At 37.7% G+C, this 18,151-nt stretch overlaps 3 protein-coding genes across 3 annotated transcripts in view; 1 reads left to right on the forward strand and 2 right to left on the reverse strand.

Annotated features, from left to right (window-relative positions):
- Positions 1 to 3,608: 3,608 nt before the first annotated feature.
- Positions 3,609 to 7,923, reverse strand: LOC140237788 (uncharacterized). The gene is made up of 4 exons (XM_072317723.1): positions 7,786 to 7,923; positions 5,380 to 5,660; positions 5,080 to 5,249; positions 3,609 to 4,965 (listed from the first exon to the last, which is right to left on the reverse strand). Exons 1-4 carry the CDS (start codon positions 7,839 to 7,841, stop codon positions 4,489 to 4,491), a joined length of 984 nt encoding a protein of 327 aa, XP_072173824.1. The 5' UTR covers positions 7,842 to 7,923; the 3' UTR covers positions 3,609 to 4,488.
- Positions 7,924 to 8,061: 138 nt separating this feature from the next.
- Positions 8,062 to 13,606, forward strand: LOC140237585 (anaphase-promoting complex subunit 15-like). Its single transcript, XM_072317519.1, has 4 exons — positions 8,062 to 8,242; positions 9,632 to 9,691; positions 10,342 to 10,455; positions 11,623 to 13,606. Exons 1-4 carry the CDS (start codon positions 8,123 to 8,125, stop codon positions 11,674 to 11,676), a joined length of 348 nt encoding a protein of 115 aa, XP_072173620.1. The 5' UTR covers positions 8,062 to 8,122; the 3' UTR covers positions 11,677 to 13,606.
- Positions 13,607 to 15,052: 1,446 nt separating this feature from the next.
- The window catches only part of LOC140237588 (MYCBP-associated protein-like), a 51,383-nt gene continuing 48,284 nt past the window's right edge, over positions 15,053 to 18,151 (reverse strand). Inside the window, exons 19-20 of the mRNA XM_072317521.1 lie at positions 17,664 to 17,888; positions 15,053 to 16,793 (exon numbers count right to left, since the gene is read on the reverse strand). Of these exons, the coding sequence (XP_072173622.1) occupies positions 16,686 to 16,793; positions 17,664 to 17,888 (333 nt within the window). The 3' untranslated portion in view covers positions 15,053 to 16,685. The remainder of the gene's footprint in view (positions 16,794 to 17,663; positions 17,889 to 18,151) is intronic.

The following is an 18,151-nucleotide window of genomic DNA, read 5'->3' on the forward strand; positions in this document are numbered from 1 at the left end:
TGCTTAGCAGGAGGTGCTATTTTCTGAGCTGCTTTGGTAAATTGAACTATTCCCCTGGGACGAGGAACACGGTGTTGCGAGTTATCTCTTAGAGCTACTACATATTTTAACGAACAAGATGATATCGCTGATAAATGATATAATAATCAAAGATTGTGCAAAACCTCTTGCAGCCAAAATTCGTATAATGATAATGATAATGAATAACATTTATATACCACTTAATACTGATGTTTCTAAGCGCATCAATCCAGAAAAAAAGTATGAAATAAAGGTAAAATACAGTATTAGGGCCTATGTTTATACATGACGACAGCAACAACAGAATTAAGATTGAGTAAACAGATAAGTTTTCAACAATGACTTAAACTTATCAACATTTTCAGCATTACGAATATAGAGATTATAGAGACAGAAAATCACAGTCATTTTTACATATAGCAATGAACATCTTCATGTCATTATGTATGCATTATTGTCATTTTCTTATCAAATATTTGGGCAAACTGATTGATAAGATCCTCATCCAAAATTTAAAACTAATAAATGTATGTAGGCCTAGAGGGAGGTATAACTGTTTCAACCTACATGGTACATTAAATTCACACGCATCTTGCCAAATGAAAATACTGGCAGGCGTATAGTTTTCTGCACACAAAGATCCATATTAGTTTATATACTCACTGCAAAATTGAAAAAAAAAAAAACGCTTATCATATAAAACGCGGAATTTAATCAAATAGCAATGCGGAGTCACTCTCCCGTCATATCCATTAGAGTGAACAATTCCCGATATAAGTAGTCACCTTTAATTTGTTACATGTATTCTTACAGTATCTGTAAAATTGAGTCACCCGTGAAGTTCCTTCCAAAGTTGAAAATAAGATCGAAATATACTGTGTCAATTTCTGAGGCGTATCGCAAATGTATTTAGAAGTTCTAATATCTGACAAAATTCTGATATCAAGTTTCCAAGAGATAATAAGAAGAGATTTTTCTTCCTTTTTCACAAAATTGGCATAAAAGGGCCAGGCTCAAGGCAGTGCAGTGACCATTGGACATCGAGGAAATTTACGGCAGATAATATTAATCGTATCTGGCAACGTATCATGTTTCATCATAAGTTGGCCGACGATGTTTTGTTAAAAAACACGATCGAGAGGATATCACTTTTTTACATTTTCCACTGGCAGAAATCTAACAATAATCTAATTTTTCTATCGTGAAGAGGATCTTAAAATGACAGAACAGATTACGCGTACAGTAATGTACACGCAGAGCTAGAATACGTAATAATTCTGATTATTATTTTGAGCGGTGGATTGTGGTTGCATTTGCAGAGCCAAATTCGTGAACAAACAAGTCAGAACACAGAGAATCATAAAGAAGGGGGAAAACATACGTGAACATACTACACTGTAAAAACATCGGTGTTAGATTTAACACCATGGGTGTTAAATCTAACACCGATCAAACATCAATAGAGGACCACACCCACAGGTGTAGAAAATGTATTGTGACGGTGTTAAAAAGTGTTCGCCTGGCACTTCGTGGTGTTAATTTGACACTGTGGCTGGTGATATTTTTGACACTGCGCTAGAGTTAATTCAATAATGACACCGCATGGTGTTGATTTGATATTGGTGGTGTTAATTTCAATGGTATAACACCCGTCCAGCTTCAATAGGGGACCACACCAACTGCTGTTACTGTGGTGTAAATGTATTTACAGATTTTTTTCAAAAATCAAGTACTTTATCGGAAAATTCTTTATCGTCTTGTTGAAGTTCAAAATTAACAAGAAGTGCAGTAACTAAGAAACTATTCAAAAAACAATTTAAAATTTTGAAATGACACCCGGAGGTGTTAATCTAACACCATGAATGAGCACCGGAAATTTAACACCAGCTCGGTGTTTCATATTTAACACCGGACTTTGTGCAGTGTAAGGATCAATAAGCCAGTTCGGGGTTCCACTTTGAGCATGAGCAGAAAAAGGTCATCTGTACCAGCAGAGTATGTTGGTTTTTTTATTCACTGAGATAAGCATCTGTGATGTACAGTAATGACTATTCAAGTGATCATTATGAATGGTGCTTGCCAGCACATCCACCTTACAGCAAAAAGCGGTATTTGACAATATCAATAGAAAAAGATCATTAATACATTCAATGCGAAATAATGAAATGGATGTTTTCCAAAGTGCTTATTGATGGATCATTCTGGTCACCTGGTCTACGCAAGTTCATTCTTTGTTTGAACGTGACTGATGAATTCCATAAATTGTTACGTCGGGTAAGCTGAAATACCTTCTCTCGCTTGAAAACTCGTGGAGTGCCTAATCAACTGAGAAAGAAGAAAGGTCATTTGTACCGATGTGCCCATGAGCTAACCCCGAACTGGCTTATAAACTTTAAATCACAGTAATGGTGATGACGACAATATAAAAGAAAAAGAGATAATTATGGTTACAATTTCGTTTTGCTAGGTTGATTCCATGCGATGAACAATACAAATTATCATCCTGTTATGCACGTATGTTCCTACGTGATACACAATCAAACCATAGCTCCATGATCAAATCAATTCCGTCAACGAACTGATATGGCGGACACTATATGCAAGTGAATGCACATATCCCAAGAAAATGGGAGTTGGAGACCCAAAGTAGAGTGGCTTGATAGCCCCAAGGAGGACTTTAAGAGTGAGAATGAAGGTAACGGCAAAAGGCGCCCGTGACAGATGAGGAAAACAAAAAGATATTTTTGTCACGCACGGTAACGGCTCAACAACAACGAGTTATAAGCTATTCATTATACAGTGCACTCCCGTCTTTATTGTAATACAGTTATCCCATCACAGTTCACATAGCTTTGGAGTGTATGATGAGTATTCAGCAAACATAATGTGATACGTGGTTCCTTGTTTTCGTTATATATTGTATTTGTTCGGTTATAACGAAATTTCGTTATAACGAAAGAAAACTGCCGGTCCCGAGCATTTTGTTATAACGGGAGTCCACTGTATAATTTTTCAATTTTATACATCCGATTTCCTTGGTCACTTTCTGTCGATTGCTGATAAATAAAGTCACGAGCAGGAAAATGTAATTCTGAAATGCTATGCTGCAAGACGGGTAGCGACTCCCCCCCCCCCCCCCCCCCACCTTAACGTGTGAGAGTAACTACATGTACATGTAATAGTGTTCAGTTATCATTTATCCAACTTTGATGTGGCATTTACATAAACTAATACTTTCTTTGAGACACTGTGAGAGCTAAAAATGACTCGATATGATAAGAACTGCAACTTCCTGAAGCGTTGGGTCAACTTCCCTGCTGGATCTGTTCCATGTCAGGACCACCGTGATCTAACCTTTGTACTTTGTGATTTGTGATAGAGTGTACAACTACAATGTATATTATTGATCTGTGAAAATCTTTGCAGTGATAAACCTGCCAATTTTGAACCTCAACTATAGAAAGACTGCATTACAAGTGACAATAAAAATACTATGAAGATTGTGTGAAAATGAAAAAGAAAAAGAGAAAAGAACAGATTGCTTGAGAGAATCACATATTTCAACAACACTTTATTTTATTCTCTGCTGATTTTGTTCATCGGATACACACTTCTCTTTCATTACACCTTATACATTCATTGAGAGACAAGAATATGGAAGAATAAAACACGAAAAGTGTACATGTATGGTAAACGCTTTCCAGTCTTTGTTTATTTCACAGGTCCTTTGAACTGTACTTTGCACTCCTTATTCATACTTGCTTGAACTCTCTTTTCAAAGACTGAAAAACATATCTGAACAAAAGATCAAAAACGTATCCAACTTGTGATTCATTTTACCTATCTCCAAGAAACTGCTTTACTTTTCAGTCTCTTTTTCTTTCTTTCTTTAATCTCATCACTTTTTATTCATTCATTTTAATGCTTTCCGCTCTTTATTTGCTACACATGCTATTTTTCTGCAATTCTTTCCAATCATTATTTCACACTTTAATACACTTTTTTTTTTAAGATTGAATGAAACATCAAAGTAAAATAATGTGAATATAATAACAAAGCAAACTTGATGATTACATGTCTTCTTTGTCGTCGTGTTGCTCAATTTTCCTTGGATCAGAAAGAAGGTTGAGATTTTTGTCTAGGGCCTCCAGGGCACTTGCGCTGAGGCCAAAGTCCATGGAGTCCTCAAACAGGTTGAATGTAGGAAAGAAGGGTGATGGTATCCAATAGAGAGAATGCTTGGCAGATTATTGAAGAACTTTTCGAAGTAGCAGGCTATGGCAACATCTGGCACACGGGCACCGGTTGCGAAGGCTGTTGGTTAGGCTTTTGAGGTGGTGCTGGGAACTGAGGATGCCGAGGGTGTTGTAAGTTAAAGTAGGTTGCCATACTCTGAAGACTGGTTGGTCCATAAAGAAGCGTCCATGGGAGGTGGTCTCCTCCAGGAACCTGGCATGGGCTGGTATATCAAGGAGATGGATCAGGATTTGGTGGAGTTGAGCTCGGACGGATCAAGGTCGGCTGAGGGAAGAACGCCTGCATCTCCTGCTGCTGCTGGAGCTGACGATCTTCAACCTTCCACTTGGCGAAGAGGTTGGTGAAAGTAGTCTGGAACTCAAACCACTGGTCTTCTGTAGCATCTCGGCAGACAGTCTTAACCCACTCAAGGAAAGCGGTGCGCTCTGTAACAGGCTCGGACGTCAAAGCCTGGCGGACAGTAGCCAACTCGGTTTGGGCAGCATCAATTCTTCTCTGTATAGACTGAATTAATGGGTCCCCATCGTCTTTGCACCGCTTGGACTTTTTGAAGGAGGCTGCAGGAAAGGACTCGTCCTGCTCAGAGTCAGGATCAGTATCCACATGAGTCAGGCGTTTTTTGCCTGCAGCAGCAATTCTCTTAGCCTTAGCCAGATCTCTCCTTGTTCTCATAATTGTCTCTCTCGTCTGCAAGTACAGGTACAGAACAATACAAGTCATAGGTCATTTCAACATTGCAATTATAGAAATACAATCAATTACATCGACAACAAGCAACAGAAACTACTTTTCCATACTTACACGCTTAATTGATGGTCTGTTGTGGCGAACTGTGGAACGAAGGAAGGAAAATTTGTCCATCACCCACTTCTCTCTGTCAGTTAACTGTCTGGTTGAATCCGTCGATTTCTGCTTCATCAACTTCGTGTTGAAATCCCTCAGGTCAGTGTACCAGGTCCTCAAAAGCTTCACTGAAAATACAGAAATTAAGACAAAAGTAAGAAGCAATTTTGATGTATTTAACAAGTACGTAAAAAAATAAATAAATCACAAGTTAAAAAATGGCAAAGTCCCAAATCGACCTATTAAATGCAAACTTACCCTCATATCCCAGTTCTTGGGCCTTTTCTTCCCACACTCTATCCTTCTTAGACTTGTTCTTGAATTCTTTATCCTTCCGGTTCCACAGCATGGGAACGGACTGCACCCATTCAATCACTGCAACCTCCTCATCTTCGTCCGCCAGCTGATAATGTCTCTTGCTTCTTCTCTTGCCGCCACCGGCCGAGAGTTCACTGGCTTGAGACTCGATTGCATCACCCTCGATGTAGCCCTCGATGTTACCTTCGCCATCGCCATGACTTGCCAGGTAATAATCGTCCCTGTCAAGGAATAGAACCAAGGAGACACCTTTTTCATTGCCGGACTTATAGGCGTTTATTTGCCCTCTGGCCCCAGGGCAGTGATGCTAGAGGATTTTTTTTTTTTTTTTTTTTTTTAAATTGAAGTAGGATCCTATTCTGAGGCACCATTCCCTTTGAAGCTTATGATCTGCTCTGTAATGTCAGACAATCTTTTGTGTGTGTGTGTGTGCGTGTGTGTGTGTGTGTTTTGTGAAGTAGTGGCAAATATATGCAAATGAGTGTTACGCATACATAGGCCTATATGTGACAGAAAGGCTTACTTGGATTGATTTCCTTGATTGACTAATCAGTGATGGAGAAGTACACAGGATTTGAGCTGCAAGTGCAATATATTGCCAGTCTTGCAAATGAATAGGATACTAAAGGGCCTTGGTTAGTAAGCTAGTGTGGGGGAGAGTGGGGAGAAGTGGGACAAAAATTGTGATTGATTAATTTTCTCCTATAACTTTTCTGATATTTAGAATGGAGCTCTCATGTCTCGGACCCAAAGACTACTGATGCTAGGCCACATGATGGGTTGTTACTTCATATTCCTAAAAGTCTCATATTTGTATAGTATTATTGATGGAAAAAAAAAAGGCTACCGATCGGGATGAAGTGAACCACCCCCTGGGAGAAGTGGGACATTGGTTGGGGTGAAGTGGGACAAACAGTAAATCGAATAGGCTAGATGTAGTCCTATATTATTACAAGTATACCATGAGTGTGTGTGTGTGTGTGTGTGTGTGTATGTGTGTGTGTTTGAATATCTACACATGAGTTTCATCGCAAAACGTTGATAGACACTACTAGTACATGTACAGTATATCCATTACGGTCCAGAGACAGTTGCATTAAAAGCATCCAGAATTTAAAATGATAATACATGTAATAAAAAAAAAAATGATTGCCTAATTTCAGCACAACTTTAATTGAATACAGGGAGAAGTGGGACAGTGATGCTGTCCCGGTTCACCCCTCTATAGCACAAAAAAAAAAAAAAATAAAAAAAAAAATAAAAAAAAAAATTAGAATGGCGGCTAACATAACAACTTATTTTTTGCTAATTTTTGCAAAATCTTTTCGGCCTAAAGCAAATTATTGGAACTCAAGGCCCACATCGTGTTAAGTGCCTGCTAAAGCCATACGATGAATTCAGAAAGCACTTCACACTGAATGCAAAACAAAACTAAATAAAAAAAAAGAAAAAGAAAAGTAAGCCGTGTTCAGAAAAATAATTCAAAATTAAACTTTCCCAAAGTTGTTGCAGAGAAGTTACCACATGCTTGAACTCTGATGCCGAATGCCTAACAGCTGATAAAACTTGAAAGCTGATTATAGATCTAGTTCAAAACTTCCTGTGATATGATAAAAAAGGTGTCTCCCCCCCCCCCCCCCCCCCCCAAATCAAACTCACTCCCGCGTCCCAGCCAGTTCACCCTGACCCGGCCACTTGCGTATTTAGCAGAATGCTGAAAACTTCTACATAGATACTGTATCTAGTCTTCAATGTTTTTATTTGTTTTTTCAACACCCAATTTACGCAAGATCGAAGAAATGCCCATTAAATTTGATATACATGTAGGTTCTAACAGGCCTAGGCCTACTCTAAATTATTCTTTTCTTTTTTTTTCACAGTTTTGTGTTTTGTCGGAGCAGATGATCGAACGTGTTCACTGATCGATCCATGCAAGTACTGAACTCGCGGTCAAAGATACCGAAATCTCGCCCTTCACGATACTTTCCGATATGACGCGTCCAAAATGGCGGCCTCCGTGACCCGTACGGACAGTTTTCACTGCGCAATTAAAGTGCACATTTCCTAAGCAATTTAGTGTTCAATGCTGTCGTAACGTTTGTTTGAACTATTTACAAACAATAAATTGTAAACATATCAAGTGCTGAGTGCAACTGAAGTTGAATTGATTGTAAAAATAACGAAATTTGCAACCATAAAATACTTGTACCGTATCCTATGTACAAATGTACTATGTTTAGGCCCTACATCTGCATCCCATAGAGACTGACCGAGTAACGAACGAACGAACCAGAACTCTCGACTCCATATCTAACATGTTAGACATCTACATATCGCGAAACTCACGGCCGGTTTGCCATCGCTACTGGCCAGGGGGTCTTGGCCGTCGATTCCTTTGGCATATTAGCTGATTTACCAACAGTAGTTAGAGATACTAGTAGTAGAGGAAGTAAGCATTTGTAGTCCGATAGCCGTCATGTGAAAGGTTTTCTGATGTTCGATGTACGTCTCATACGTCATCCGTTTGTTCCTCGTGCGTTCTCTGTGCTGCGGGCGCATATTGCGCATGCGGTTACATACACAGCTAGCAGCTAGAGAACGACACAACACAACGTGCAACGACGGCCGACGGGCCCACGGTTAGACTTGTGATTTTGTAGTGAGTTGGAAGAAGCTGCATAAAATGGCGTCAATTTTTCCATCTTTATTACCAAGGCTCTCAAACCCTCTCTGGTTTGATGTGGAGAAGCCATTTGAAGACGAAGCAGAGCTAGCAGAAGAGGAGAGGAAGCATCAGAGCTGGGTTTGTGTATTCATTCAAATATATCGTTTGAAATGGTAGATTAGAACGTTTAGCCTAGTCCCACATGTGGAAAATGATGTGAGAACGAGGGTAATAATAGATAGGGCCGTTTTGACTTTGATAAGTAGGCCCTACACAATTGCCTGAATTATAAATTTACATCTAATTCATAAAGGGACTGTACAGTAGAAATTCTACCGGTTGAGGTGAGGATTCATCTTGTAACGTTTTGCGAGATATTTAGAAACTACTTTATGAAATCTTGAAAGAGGACTGCTACAACGCTATTATTTTAACCTGGCTCGGGCTCGTCGGGGCGCTCCTTTTGACAGTTTACAAATTATACTTTCGTTCGGCGTTCGGGCTGTGTTTCGTGTTAAAAAAGCATCATCCATTCTGTAATTTTAAGAGGAATCAAAAGTTTAACATTTATTTGATTATTTAAAAAAAGAAAAGGTAAAATCTGAAAATTTAGGTTCTAACATTTGTTTAATAAACATAAAACACGAAAGAGATCCTACATTTGTATAAGACCTAAACTTAAAATTTGTGGCCTGTCAGTTTATTAGGATGGCTTTTTTGGATATCCAAAAAGGCCAATTTTCATCAAATAAACATTGAACATCCTTTAACTCAGTTCGGGAAACCCACTCACAAGGGGGGCCCCTCCTTATAAGTAACCCGTCCCCCTTATAAGTAACCCCGTCAGCCTTATAAGTAACCCCCGGGGCACCCCTTAGAAGGAGTCTCCACGCTTTTTTGCGATGCAACGCGAAAATGAAAGGACTGCGGCAATTCGCTTGATTATGTCCGTAAAGCTGACAAGGTAAAAAAAAAAATAAACAAAGAGAGAGAGAAAAAAGGCTTCAATGCAATTTTCTGGTGCCATTACAATAAAGCCCCCTTTAATGCTTTTTTCTTTTTAGGCAATTTTGTTTTTTATTTTTGAGGCAATTTTGTTTTTTATTCATGAATAATTATATTTTATTGCTGCTGGCAAACAGGGGGAGGGGGGATTCTGCAGAACACCCTGAGCCCCCCTTACCCCCTCAGTTACGGACCTGATTATCCCACTTTGTATTGAAGAGTTTATTAGTCGTTTTCTTCAATACTTATGAGGGTAGTCTGAATTGTAGCTATGCTTTCCCTTGTGAGGTAATACAAGATAACCTTGTTTACATGTAGATTGTCTTTTCTATGAACAGTTGTCAATTTTTACAAAATAAAAAAGGTTTTGTTTTGTTGCGAAACAGTAAATGTAGCTAAGAATAAATGTTAAAAGAAGGTAGTCTTACTATCCATGTCTAAATGAAATGCTTGTCAAACTGAGAGATTGCTACATCACAGTGAATTTACTAATTGTGACCTTTCTCCCAAATCCTTTTACAGCTGCAGAGCATCGTAGAAAAAGACCAAGATATGATTCCCATCGGAAAAACAGCATCTGAGGTAAAGTCTAAAATTGTGATTTCCAGTCAAGTTTTTAAACCAAATATCAATATTAGTCACAACCGTGTAATATGTACAAATGTAGGTCCTACAGCTGTACATGTAGTTGTAGCCAATAATATTGATATTAATGTCTTATGAATGTTTGCCATATTGTTCAATTCAACTTGCCCAGTATTTGAAGAGAACTTGATAACATTCCCTTTATAGTAGGCACATGAAATGAAAACAAACTCAACTTTAGCCAAGCAAAATAACACACAAGCCCAGTCAATTTTAGTGTAGAATGCAGATTTCAGGCGACGGGGATGACAATTTTCAGGCAAAAGCCTGAATTCAGGCTCTGGTTAGTGGTAGTGTAAAAGTTTATGCCCTTTCATGTATGAAGTAGCTGCAGGTAAATGTATTTCAGACCCTCTTTTTCATTGTAACTGGCATCCCTGAGATATGAAACTAGCAAAAAATGTGACAAAAACTGGCCTAATATCATCAACAATAAATAGTGATTTTGAGCAAAAAGAGCAAGTTATAATGATTGTTTTCAAAATGTGAGTCCTTGTCAAACTTCAGAACTTACCTTGAGTGTTGTTTTATTTCCTGACTTTGTTTTTTGTTGTTGTTGTTGTTGTTGTTGTTTTTTTTTGTCTCAGACGTATGATGAGGAGGATGAGGAGGGGGACATCGAATCTGAAGAGGAGTCCGAGGAGGCGGAGGATCCTGAGGCGGAGGAGATGAATGACTACGACCAGGAGTCGCCAGAAGAGGTCAGACACTTCTCTTCCTGCTCTAGAATACTGTGTATATGCCATATATTCCGCAAGGTCTTATTCTCACAAATTGTCATGCCATCCCCTCTAGTAGAGGCAAAGCACTCTGTCCCTCGGATAAGACATGAAGTGGAGGTCCCGTGTATGATTAAGCCACAGCTCATACATGTACATACTCGTAACAGAACTCAGTTCTATCATTCATTGCAAAGAGCAGGGTGCTAATCCAGTGAAGTGGTCCACGTACCCATCCTCACAAGATATTGACACAATAATCAGCAAGTCACTGTAATGGAAGAAGAACTAAGAAGGTCAAACAGACACACAGGGGTCATGACGGTCTGTAGAAAACTCATTCGGAAGTGTGTGACTGTGTCTTTACAAGACATTGCTGGGCTGATGATAAAACTGTTTTACATGGCAGAAATGATGATCAGATTTCACATGACTTACATGTGAATATCTTGAGCTAAAGGAAGATAATTTTGTTCAAATGTCTGGTAATTCTTATTACATTTTCTACAAAAATGAATGATTTTGAAGCCAAAGAATAAAATAAGAGAGCTATTCTTTATGTACACGTATATAAATGCAACATATTGTGAGGCAGAAATAGAAGTTGCCGGTGGACCACCCACTTAGATAGACATCTCTCTAGATAGATTCTGATATGACACATCCTTGTGAATACATGTATATCGTATTTCTATTGATGAAATTGTATGACCTCGTACAGAATCAAGTACAGTTTACACTTTCAAGTGATTCTTGTTTGAGCAGGCTACAGAACAGATAACATTACATGAAATATCTTTTTGACATGGTGTATTTTTTTTTTCCAGAAGTAATTTCAGCATGGTTTAAGTTTCCAGATTCTTTTGTCAATAGAAACTGCATACTTTTATTTAAAATTAATTTAGTTGGCATGCTGAGTACTCCATTACAAATCATTCAACTATCTGCTACTTCTGTGTACAGCACAGAGATGATTCTTGCTAATCAACTGCTGGGAAAATAGATAACTTTTTAAATGTTATGAAAGGGTTGCATGAAAATGATTCTCAAAATAGGACAGTGACATATTATGGGGACCACTTGAAATGTTCTTTGTTGTTGCTTGAATTAAATTTGTATCATACATTTCTGTTTTTGTTTCTTTCTTAGGTGGAGATGGACATGAATAATGAGGAAGATATATGGGTTGGTCTGCAAGAATGATCATGTTTGAGGTTGAAATCACAACAGAGGCTGAAACTGTGCGACGGGCGTCATTAACCCAGATGCCTAAAGATGGTGACATGGTCATCAAGTGGAGGTGTGTTTACCTCCTCAAATCATGAGCTAATGGTCTTGATTTGAAAGAGATGGACATGTATGCGAGAGGATTCTCCCGAATCCATTCCATTGACCATTGTCGTCATTAGACGAGAGCTAAGGTGTTGGGGTACGCTTCATCAACTTGTCATTTTGCTTCTGAAGAGATGCCTCACAAGAACAAGGTTCTTCAGTGGTTATGAGCAGATGATGTGGGCATACTGGTTGGAAACAGTTGTGCCGTTGTTTCGCTACTATCTGGTCACCATCATTGGACCTGCAGTTCCAATTAGGGTGTCATGATATTTGTAGCTGTAGTCACCTGAGCAGCTAGCCACATCACGATACAGCATTATACCGCAGGCCCTATCTGTAAAAGTGGAAATTTTTTTGCGGTGTTGAAATTTTCGCACATTTTGGGCAACCAGAAACTAGCGCAAAAATAACATCACACATATATGTTTTATTGCTATATGTTCCAGTAGTTAATATCTTGGATTCCACAGAATTAAAAACATGCAAAACTCATCATATCAGGCTAAGTGTGAAAAATACACCAAAATATCTACTTTTACAGTATGCTTGTTTGATTACAACACCTGCTGGATGCTCTATACTCCTTCAGTATGCATTTGTTGATAATATTCGGTGACATTTTCATGCCAAATGACACTGACAAATTAGCAGGATGCTCTGTGATTGTGATAGAAGTTGTTTCCAAAACTTTGAAAAGAGTGTGCAGAGATTTAGCATACTTCGCCACTATTTCTATTGTATCAAGATTCATTATCTTATGCACAGTGTGTGACAAACAAGTTCTAATGTTTGGTGATTTAATGGTGAGAACAGCTCTCAGATGCCTGAGATCGTTATTTGGCAATATTCTCATTAGGATCAATTTATTCAAACAAACGGTGATATGCTTAGTGTAGAATTCATGTACTCTCATTGTTATTCAGAGCATGGAAATTTAAACAGAAACCATGATGAATTGATAGAAACCAAAGTTACACCACTAGTTAAGCTCTATGAGGAATTAGATGTGGCAAATCTCTGGTGGCAAAAGATGTATTTTCTTAAACAAAAGGCAGACAAATTGAAGAAAACTCATATACCTCATATGTTTTCTTTTAAATTAAAATTTGGAATTGGTTGACAGATTTTTAATTTTTGATTCCTTTGTTTTCCCTTCCATGCCTTCATCTCTGTGGCAGGACATCATTCCATATTGCAGCTGACTTGTGTGTACAGCTGTAGAACAAGTTTTGAAAATGAAGATAAAAATTTCTATATCCAGTTATTCAAATTGAAACATTTTGCATGGTTATGATATTTTTGTGAGTGCCAAACATCAAGTCAGTGTTATGTTCTGTAATATTGGTGTTCTGATGAAAGAACCAGCCTGGGTCCTATTAAGATATTTTTTCATCAGACAAGTCATTGTCAGCAAGACGTCTATGACTTTTGGATGGAATTACAGCACATTACACAAATAACATCTCGCATGACTAGTCTTTGCAAATGATATGGTCTATAGAATTGCCCATTTAAAAGATTTTGGGTGTGTCAGGATATGTTTAGCCTATTCTGAATTAAGGGCTTGTAAACACTTTCTCTTCCACTGTAACCACGAAACCGAGTATGAAACTGTAACAATAGTACATGCACTGGCGTGAATTGAAATCAAAGCATCTCGAGTGTTCTGCAGGACAATACAAGACACAAGTTTGTCATTTAAGGAAGCTCAAGTCTTCACTGCTAATCATGTATGTGTACATGTCTACACTGCTGTAAATGGCTGATGGGCTAATAACATGGCAGAATTGTATAAGGATATACAGGTTGTCCTCTCAGTGATTATTGTGTTGATTGATGGTTGGTTGTTTGGGAAAATGGTATATTGGAGATATGGTACATTATGTTTGCCTGACATTTATGACAAGAACTCTAACAAATAACCAAGACATCCATGACGATAAAGAAGTACCTTCTCCCAAATAAGAAATAAACCTCCTAGCAGCCCTCCCCCTCCAAACCAAGGAACAACCCACAGCAACTTGTGTTCTATAATATCATGTCAATAGAATACTTAGTATCAAACACACTGCTTGTACGATGTATCTTGTGGATAGTCGAGTAGTATTTTGAGATCATTATCTCGCCAAACAATGTACCTCAACCAGTACTGTACAATCCTTTAAATTCAATGCACCTCCATTGGCAAACTTAGGTGCAGTGGTGTATACATGTACTCCACAGTATTTCAACAACTACTCTATATGTAATAATATACATATATAATAATATATTATTATATATAATATATTATCACAATGTGTATATACACGTATATATATATATATATATATATATATATATATATATATATATATATATATATATATATATATATATATATATATATATATACATACATACATATATATACTCCTAGATGGGTCATTTGGAAGACATTTCCATTTGTTTTATATGCAAATTTATTAATACATGTTCAATGGCAGTTTACGCAATGGAGACACGAAAATTGTCTCCTTAATGACCAGTTGTCTCCCTAATGAAGACACTTCCCCCCAATATGTCTCCCTAAGGTGCCAACTAGGAATATATATATATATATATATATATATATATATATATATATATATATACATATAATATATTATATATTATTATATATTATTATAACTACTACTACCACCAATACTCTCTCTCTCACACACACCAGAATATACACATATAAAAACCAAAACAACCATGACACAATACCAACAGTCCGTGTGAGGACTCCAACAGTCCCCAGTATGATGATGTGCCTCATTAGCTGTAATGATGCAATACGTGTATCTGCAAAATTGTTTAAAGAGGAAATCCACCCCCAAAAAATTAATACTTTACATTCTAAAAGAAAGAGAAAACCATTCTCTACAGAACAATCCAGAAATGACAAAAATCGGAAAAGAAATTGGGAAGATGTGACATTTTGAAATTTCACTTCGGAAAACATTTCTTGACCAGTCGATCCTTTTGAATATTCAAATGAGCGAGTTGACAATGTCATGCCCTCACAATTTATCATGTATGTCATATATGAAATTAAGAAAAATTGTTACTTCTAGCTAATACATGGGTGTACTGGTAAAATATTCCCATACAAAAATATATCGGTTAACATACGTGTGTATTGCAATTTTGTCTCCCCCCCCCCCCCTCTTATTGTTGAAGCTAATGACATCGAGAACAAATGGAGAAAACAGTAATATTCAGTTGGACGGAACAATTTAATTCGAACATAGTAAATAGAGTATAAGAAATACATGAATGCAGTTGACTATAATATACAGTTATAGATTTCATTAGTTGACCAACAAAACATCTAAACCTGTACAATGAAATGCAGTTTATCTTGCATTCCAGTCACATTAACTTGGAGTGGAGGAAGAAGAACATGAACGAGTGCAAATAAATACTAAATTTTTGACTGATTTTACTCGTCTTATCTCAAGATGGGAGAGACAAATCTTTGTAGAGCTTTGGTATTTAGGATTCCGACTGTTGAGCAACGAGTGAAACTTGATCTGTGTACATTAAAAAGGAGACTTTAAAAAAAAGTCGATTATTATTTCTGCCAACCTGCCCACATAAACATAAACCTGCCCACATAAACATCTGCTAGGTTTCTGTCTTTGGAAAAAAAAAATCCATGTGTTTGATTCATTATGGAAATCCAAAAATTCATAAGGTGAATGCAGAAAGAAAAAAGAGAAGATCTTTGTTAAACTGAGCAAACTCAAAGAAATATTTGAGACAGATGTGATCAATAAAGCAACATGCACAGCACCCTACAGACACTCGTTGGTTTCAGGCTAAGTCATGTGACTGATGTCTTCGTCATGTGACGCCTGCTAGTGTTCTTTTACTCTCAAAATGACACCTCTTTCACATTTTGTATGTCTGAGAAACACTGTCTACAATGGGTCTTCTCAAGATACAGCAAAGAGCTAGCACTGCCCATGTTAGGAGAAATTGATAATACCATTATCATTCAGGTTCTTTATTGCTGTAGGGGGTGGGGGAGGGGTTGTTGAGCTTATATTTTCTATACTTAACAATGAGGAGACAGCTCTGTTGATTTTCCCACAGTGAGAAACCACATCAGGGATTCTTCTGATTATCAAGCATTCTTCACTTTCATGTCAAACTTCTCTTTGAGATGAATTCATGTGTAATATGCTGAGCTCATTTCTTTTGTTATTATACAGTACTTCCTCTTTTCAAAACACAGATAGTGTGAGTGTCTATTTGTCTGATGGATTAGGTGGTACGATTTACACAAGTATGTTTCTGGCTCTTTTGATTTACTGTATAAGCTGCTTTTTTCGTGTACATATATTTTCATGAATGTGGAGGTCACAGACATTTTCGCGAGATGTTGTTTTTGCAAATGAATAACGACGCTATCATAAATGCACTATTAACCTAGCGCATGGCGACATTTTCGCGTGTTGTTAAATTTGCGATCCAACTGTGATTCGTGAAATTTTGTGAGAATTTAACCCTTGCGAAAATAACAGCTTATACAGTAGGATATTAAATCTAAAATAAAGAATTACAAATTTGGGGGAAAAAAAAGACTTGCCTTTAAGATGTAGCGATCCAAGTCTGAGTGTAAGTGCACATAACAGTACAAAAAACAAAACAAAAACAAAATCATCTAAAATTCATATAATGGCAAAAAACAACAACAACAACAACATATGAATAAAACAGAGGGGAAAGTAGCTGCAACCCTTGTGACTGAAGGTGATCAAGAATAGGTCATGTGGTTTTCTGATGTTGCTGAAGTCGACTTCAGCCTTCTGAAGTAAAAGTGTCCTTTCAATATTTTCAAGAGATCACATCTTGTTCATCAGTTGGTCAATGAGGGCGTCGTCCTGTTTCTGCTTGATGTCCTCAAAGAGAGCCGTCATCTTGTCCACTGTTTCAGCCAGCAAGGCGTACACCTGGAGGTTAGATGATGGAAAGGTGAGGGGTGAAAGTGGGAAAGATATAGCAAGTTGTGGAGAGTACTTTAAAACCAGAAACATTTGTAAATTGGAGCGGAAGGCCTTTTTTTTTGTGATGTGAAACTTTTGTGAAGTGCCACTGGCATTCAATGCGTTGTGCAGACATGAATTTTCATGAGCATTAAACTTTCACAAATCTTGGCTCCTTGCGAAATTCATGAAAGTTTCGTGCATGCAAAAATTTTGGGTTTTACAGTAATCCACACAAGACCTGTGAAGACCATATGTTCCACTCCAACTACAGGGGAACACCGCTATATCAACACCTGCTTGCAACCATTTGAATTTCCTCATATTGGGTATCTTGAATAGAGTATAAAATGAATGGGACCTGCAAAACTACCACATACAGATATTTTTGTGAGATGTTCTTTTTGCGAATTGACACCGATGCTATCCTAAATGCACTATTACCAAAGCGCAATGTGACATTTCTGTGTGTTGTTAAACTCGAGATCCAACCGTGATTTGGAAAATTCACAAAATTAAACCCTCGCAAAAAAGTAGCTTACACTGTACCTTGTTATACCAAATATCTGTCTATATCCAACCTAATTAAAACAAAATTCCACTGTACTGTAAAATGTGAAATATTATGCACTGTAATAAAGTAGCAAAATGTTAAGAACAGACAAATATTTACGGAGATATGATGTGTGCAGATATATTTCCTAATCTGCGACATCAAAAACAAAGTTTGTGAAATAGCACAGAGGAAGTGAAACATGAAAATGTATTACCTGCACTATTCATAGATGCTATGAAAATATGCAATTTATCAATATCAATCCTGACTTTGTGAGTTACCTGGATATACAGCTTGTTCTTGTACTTGGCGTCCATGATGGGATCTCCCGTAACAGAAACCACCACTCTCTCCTTCGTTCTGGGTGTGGCCAGCCGTTTACTGGTACTCCTGTCACCGCCAGAGGGGGTCTTCTTCTCTCGATCCTTTGGGGTGGGGCTGGGAGGGGGCTTCTTCTTACCCCCTGCTTTCTCCCCCTTGCTCTTCGGCCTGTCCTTATCCTTGTCCTGTGGGGGGAAAAAAAGCGAGGAAAATACCGTAAAAACGTATCTATCCATAACCCAGATGATTCCCTGTGTTACCAAAAGATAATATGGAATTGTCCGTATCCAAAACTCAAAACTTCTTTCTGGAATCCTCTCCAATTCGGAATCATACTTTTTTCTTCTTTTTTTTTCTGCCCCAAGTCACCACTGATGTACTTTGGCTTTCAACAATGGTAGGACATTCTCATTCCCTTCTGCGTGATGTTTGGTCTTAATTGTCTTTT

Source organism: Diadema setosum, chromosome 14 (assembly GCF_964275005.1).
Source record: "Diadema setosum chromosome 14, eeDiaSeto1, whole genome shotgun sequence".
In the NCBI taxonomy this organism is placed as follows: Eukaryota; Metazoa; Echinodermata; class Echinoidea; order Diadematoida; family Diadematidae; genus Diadema; species Diadema setosum.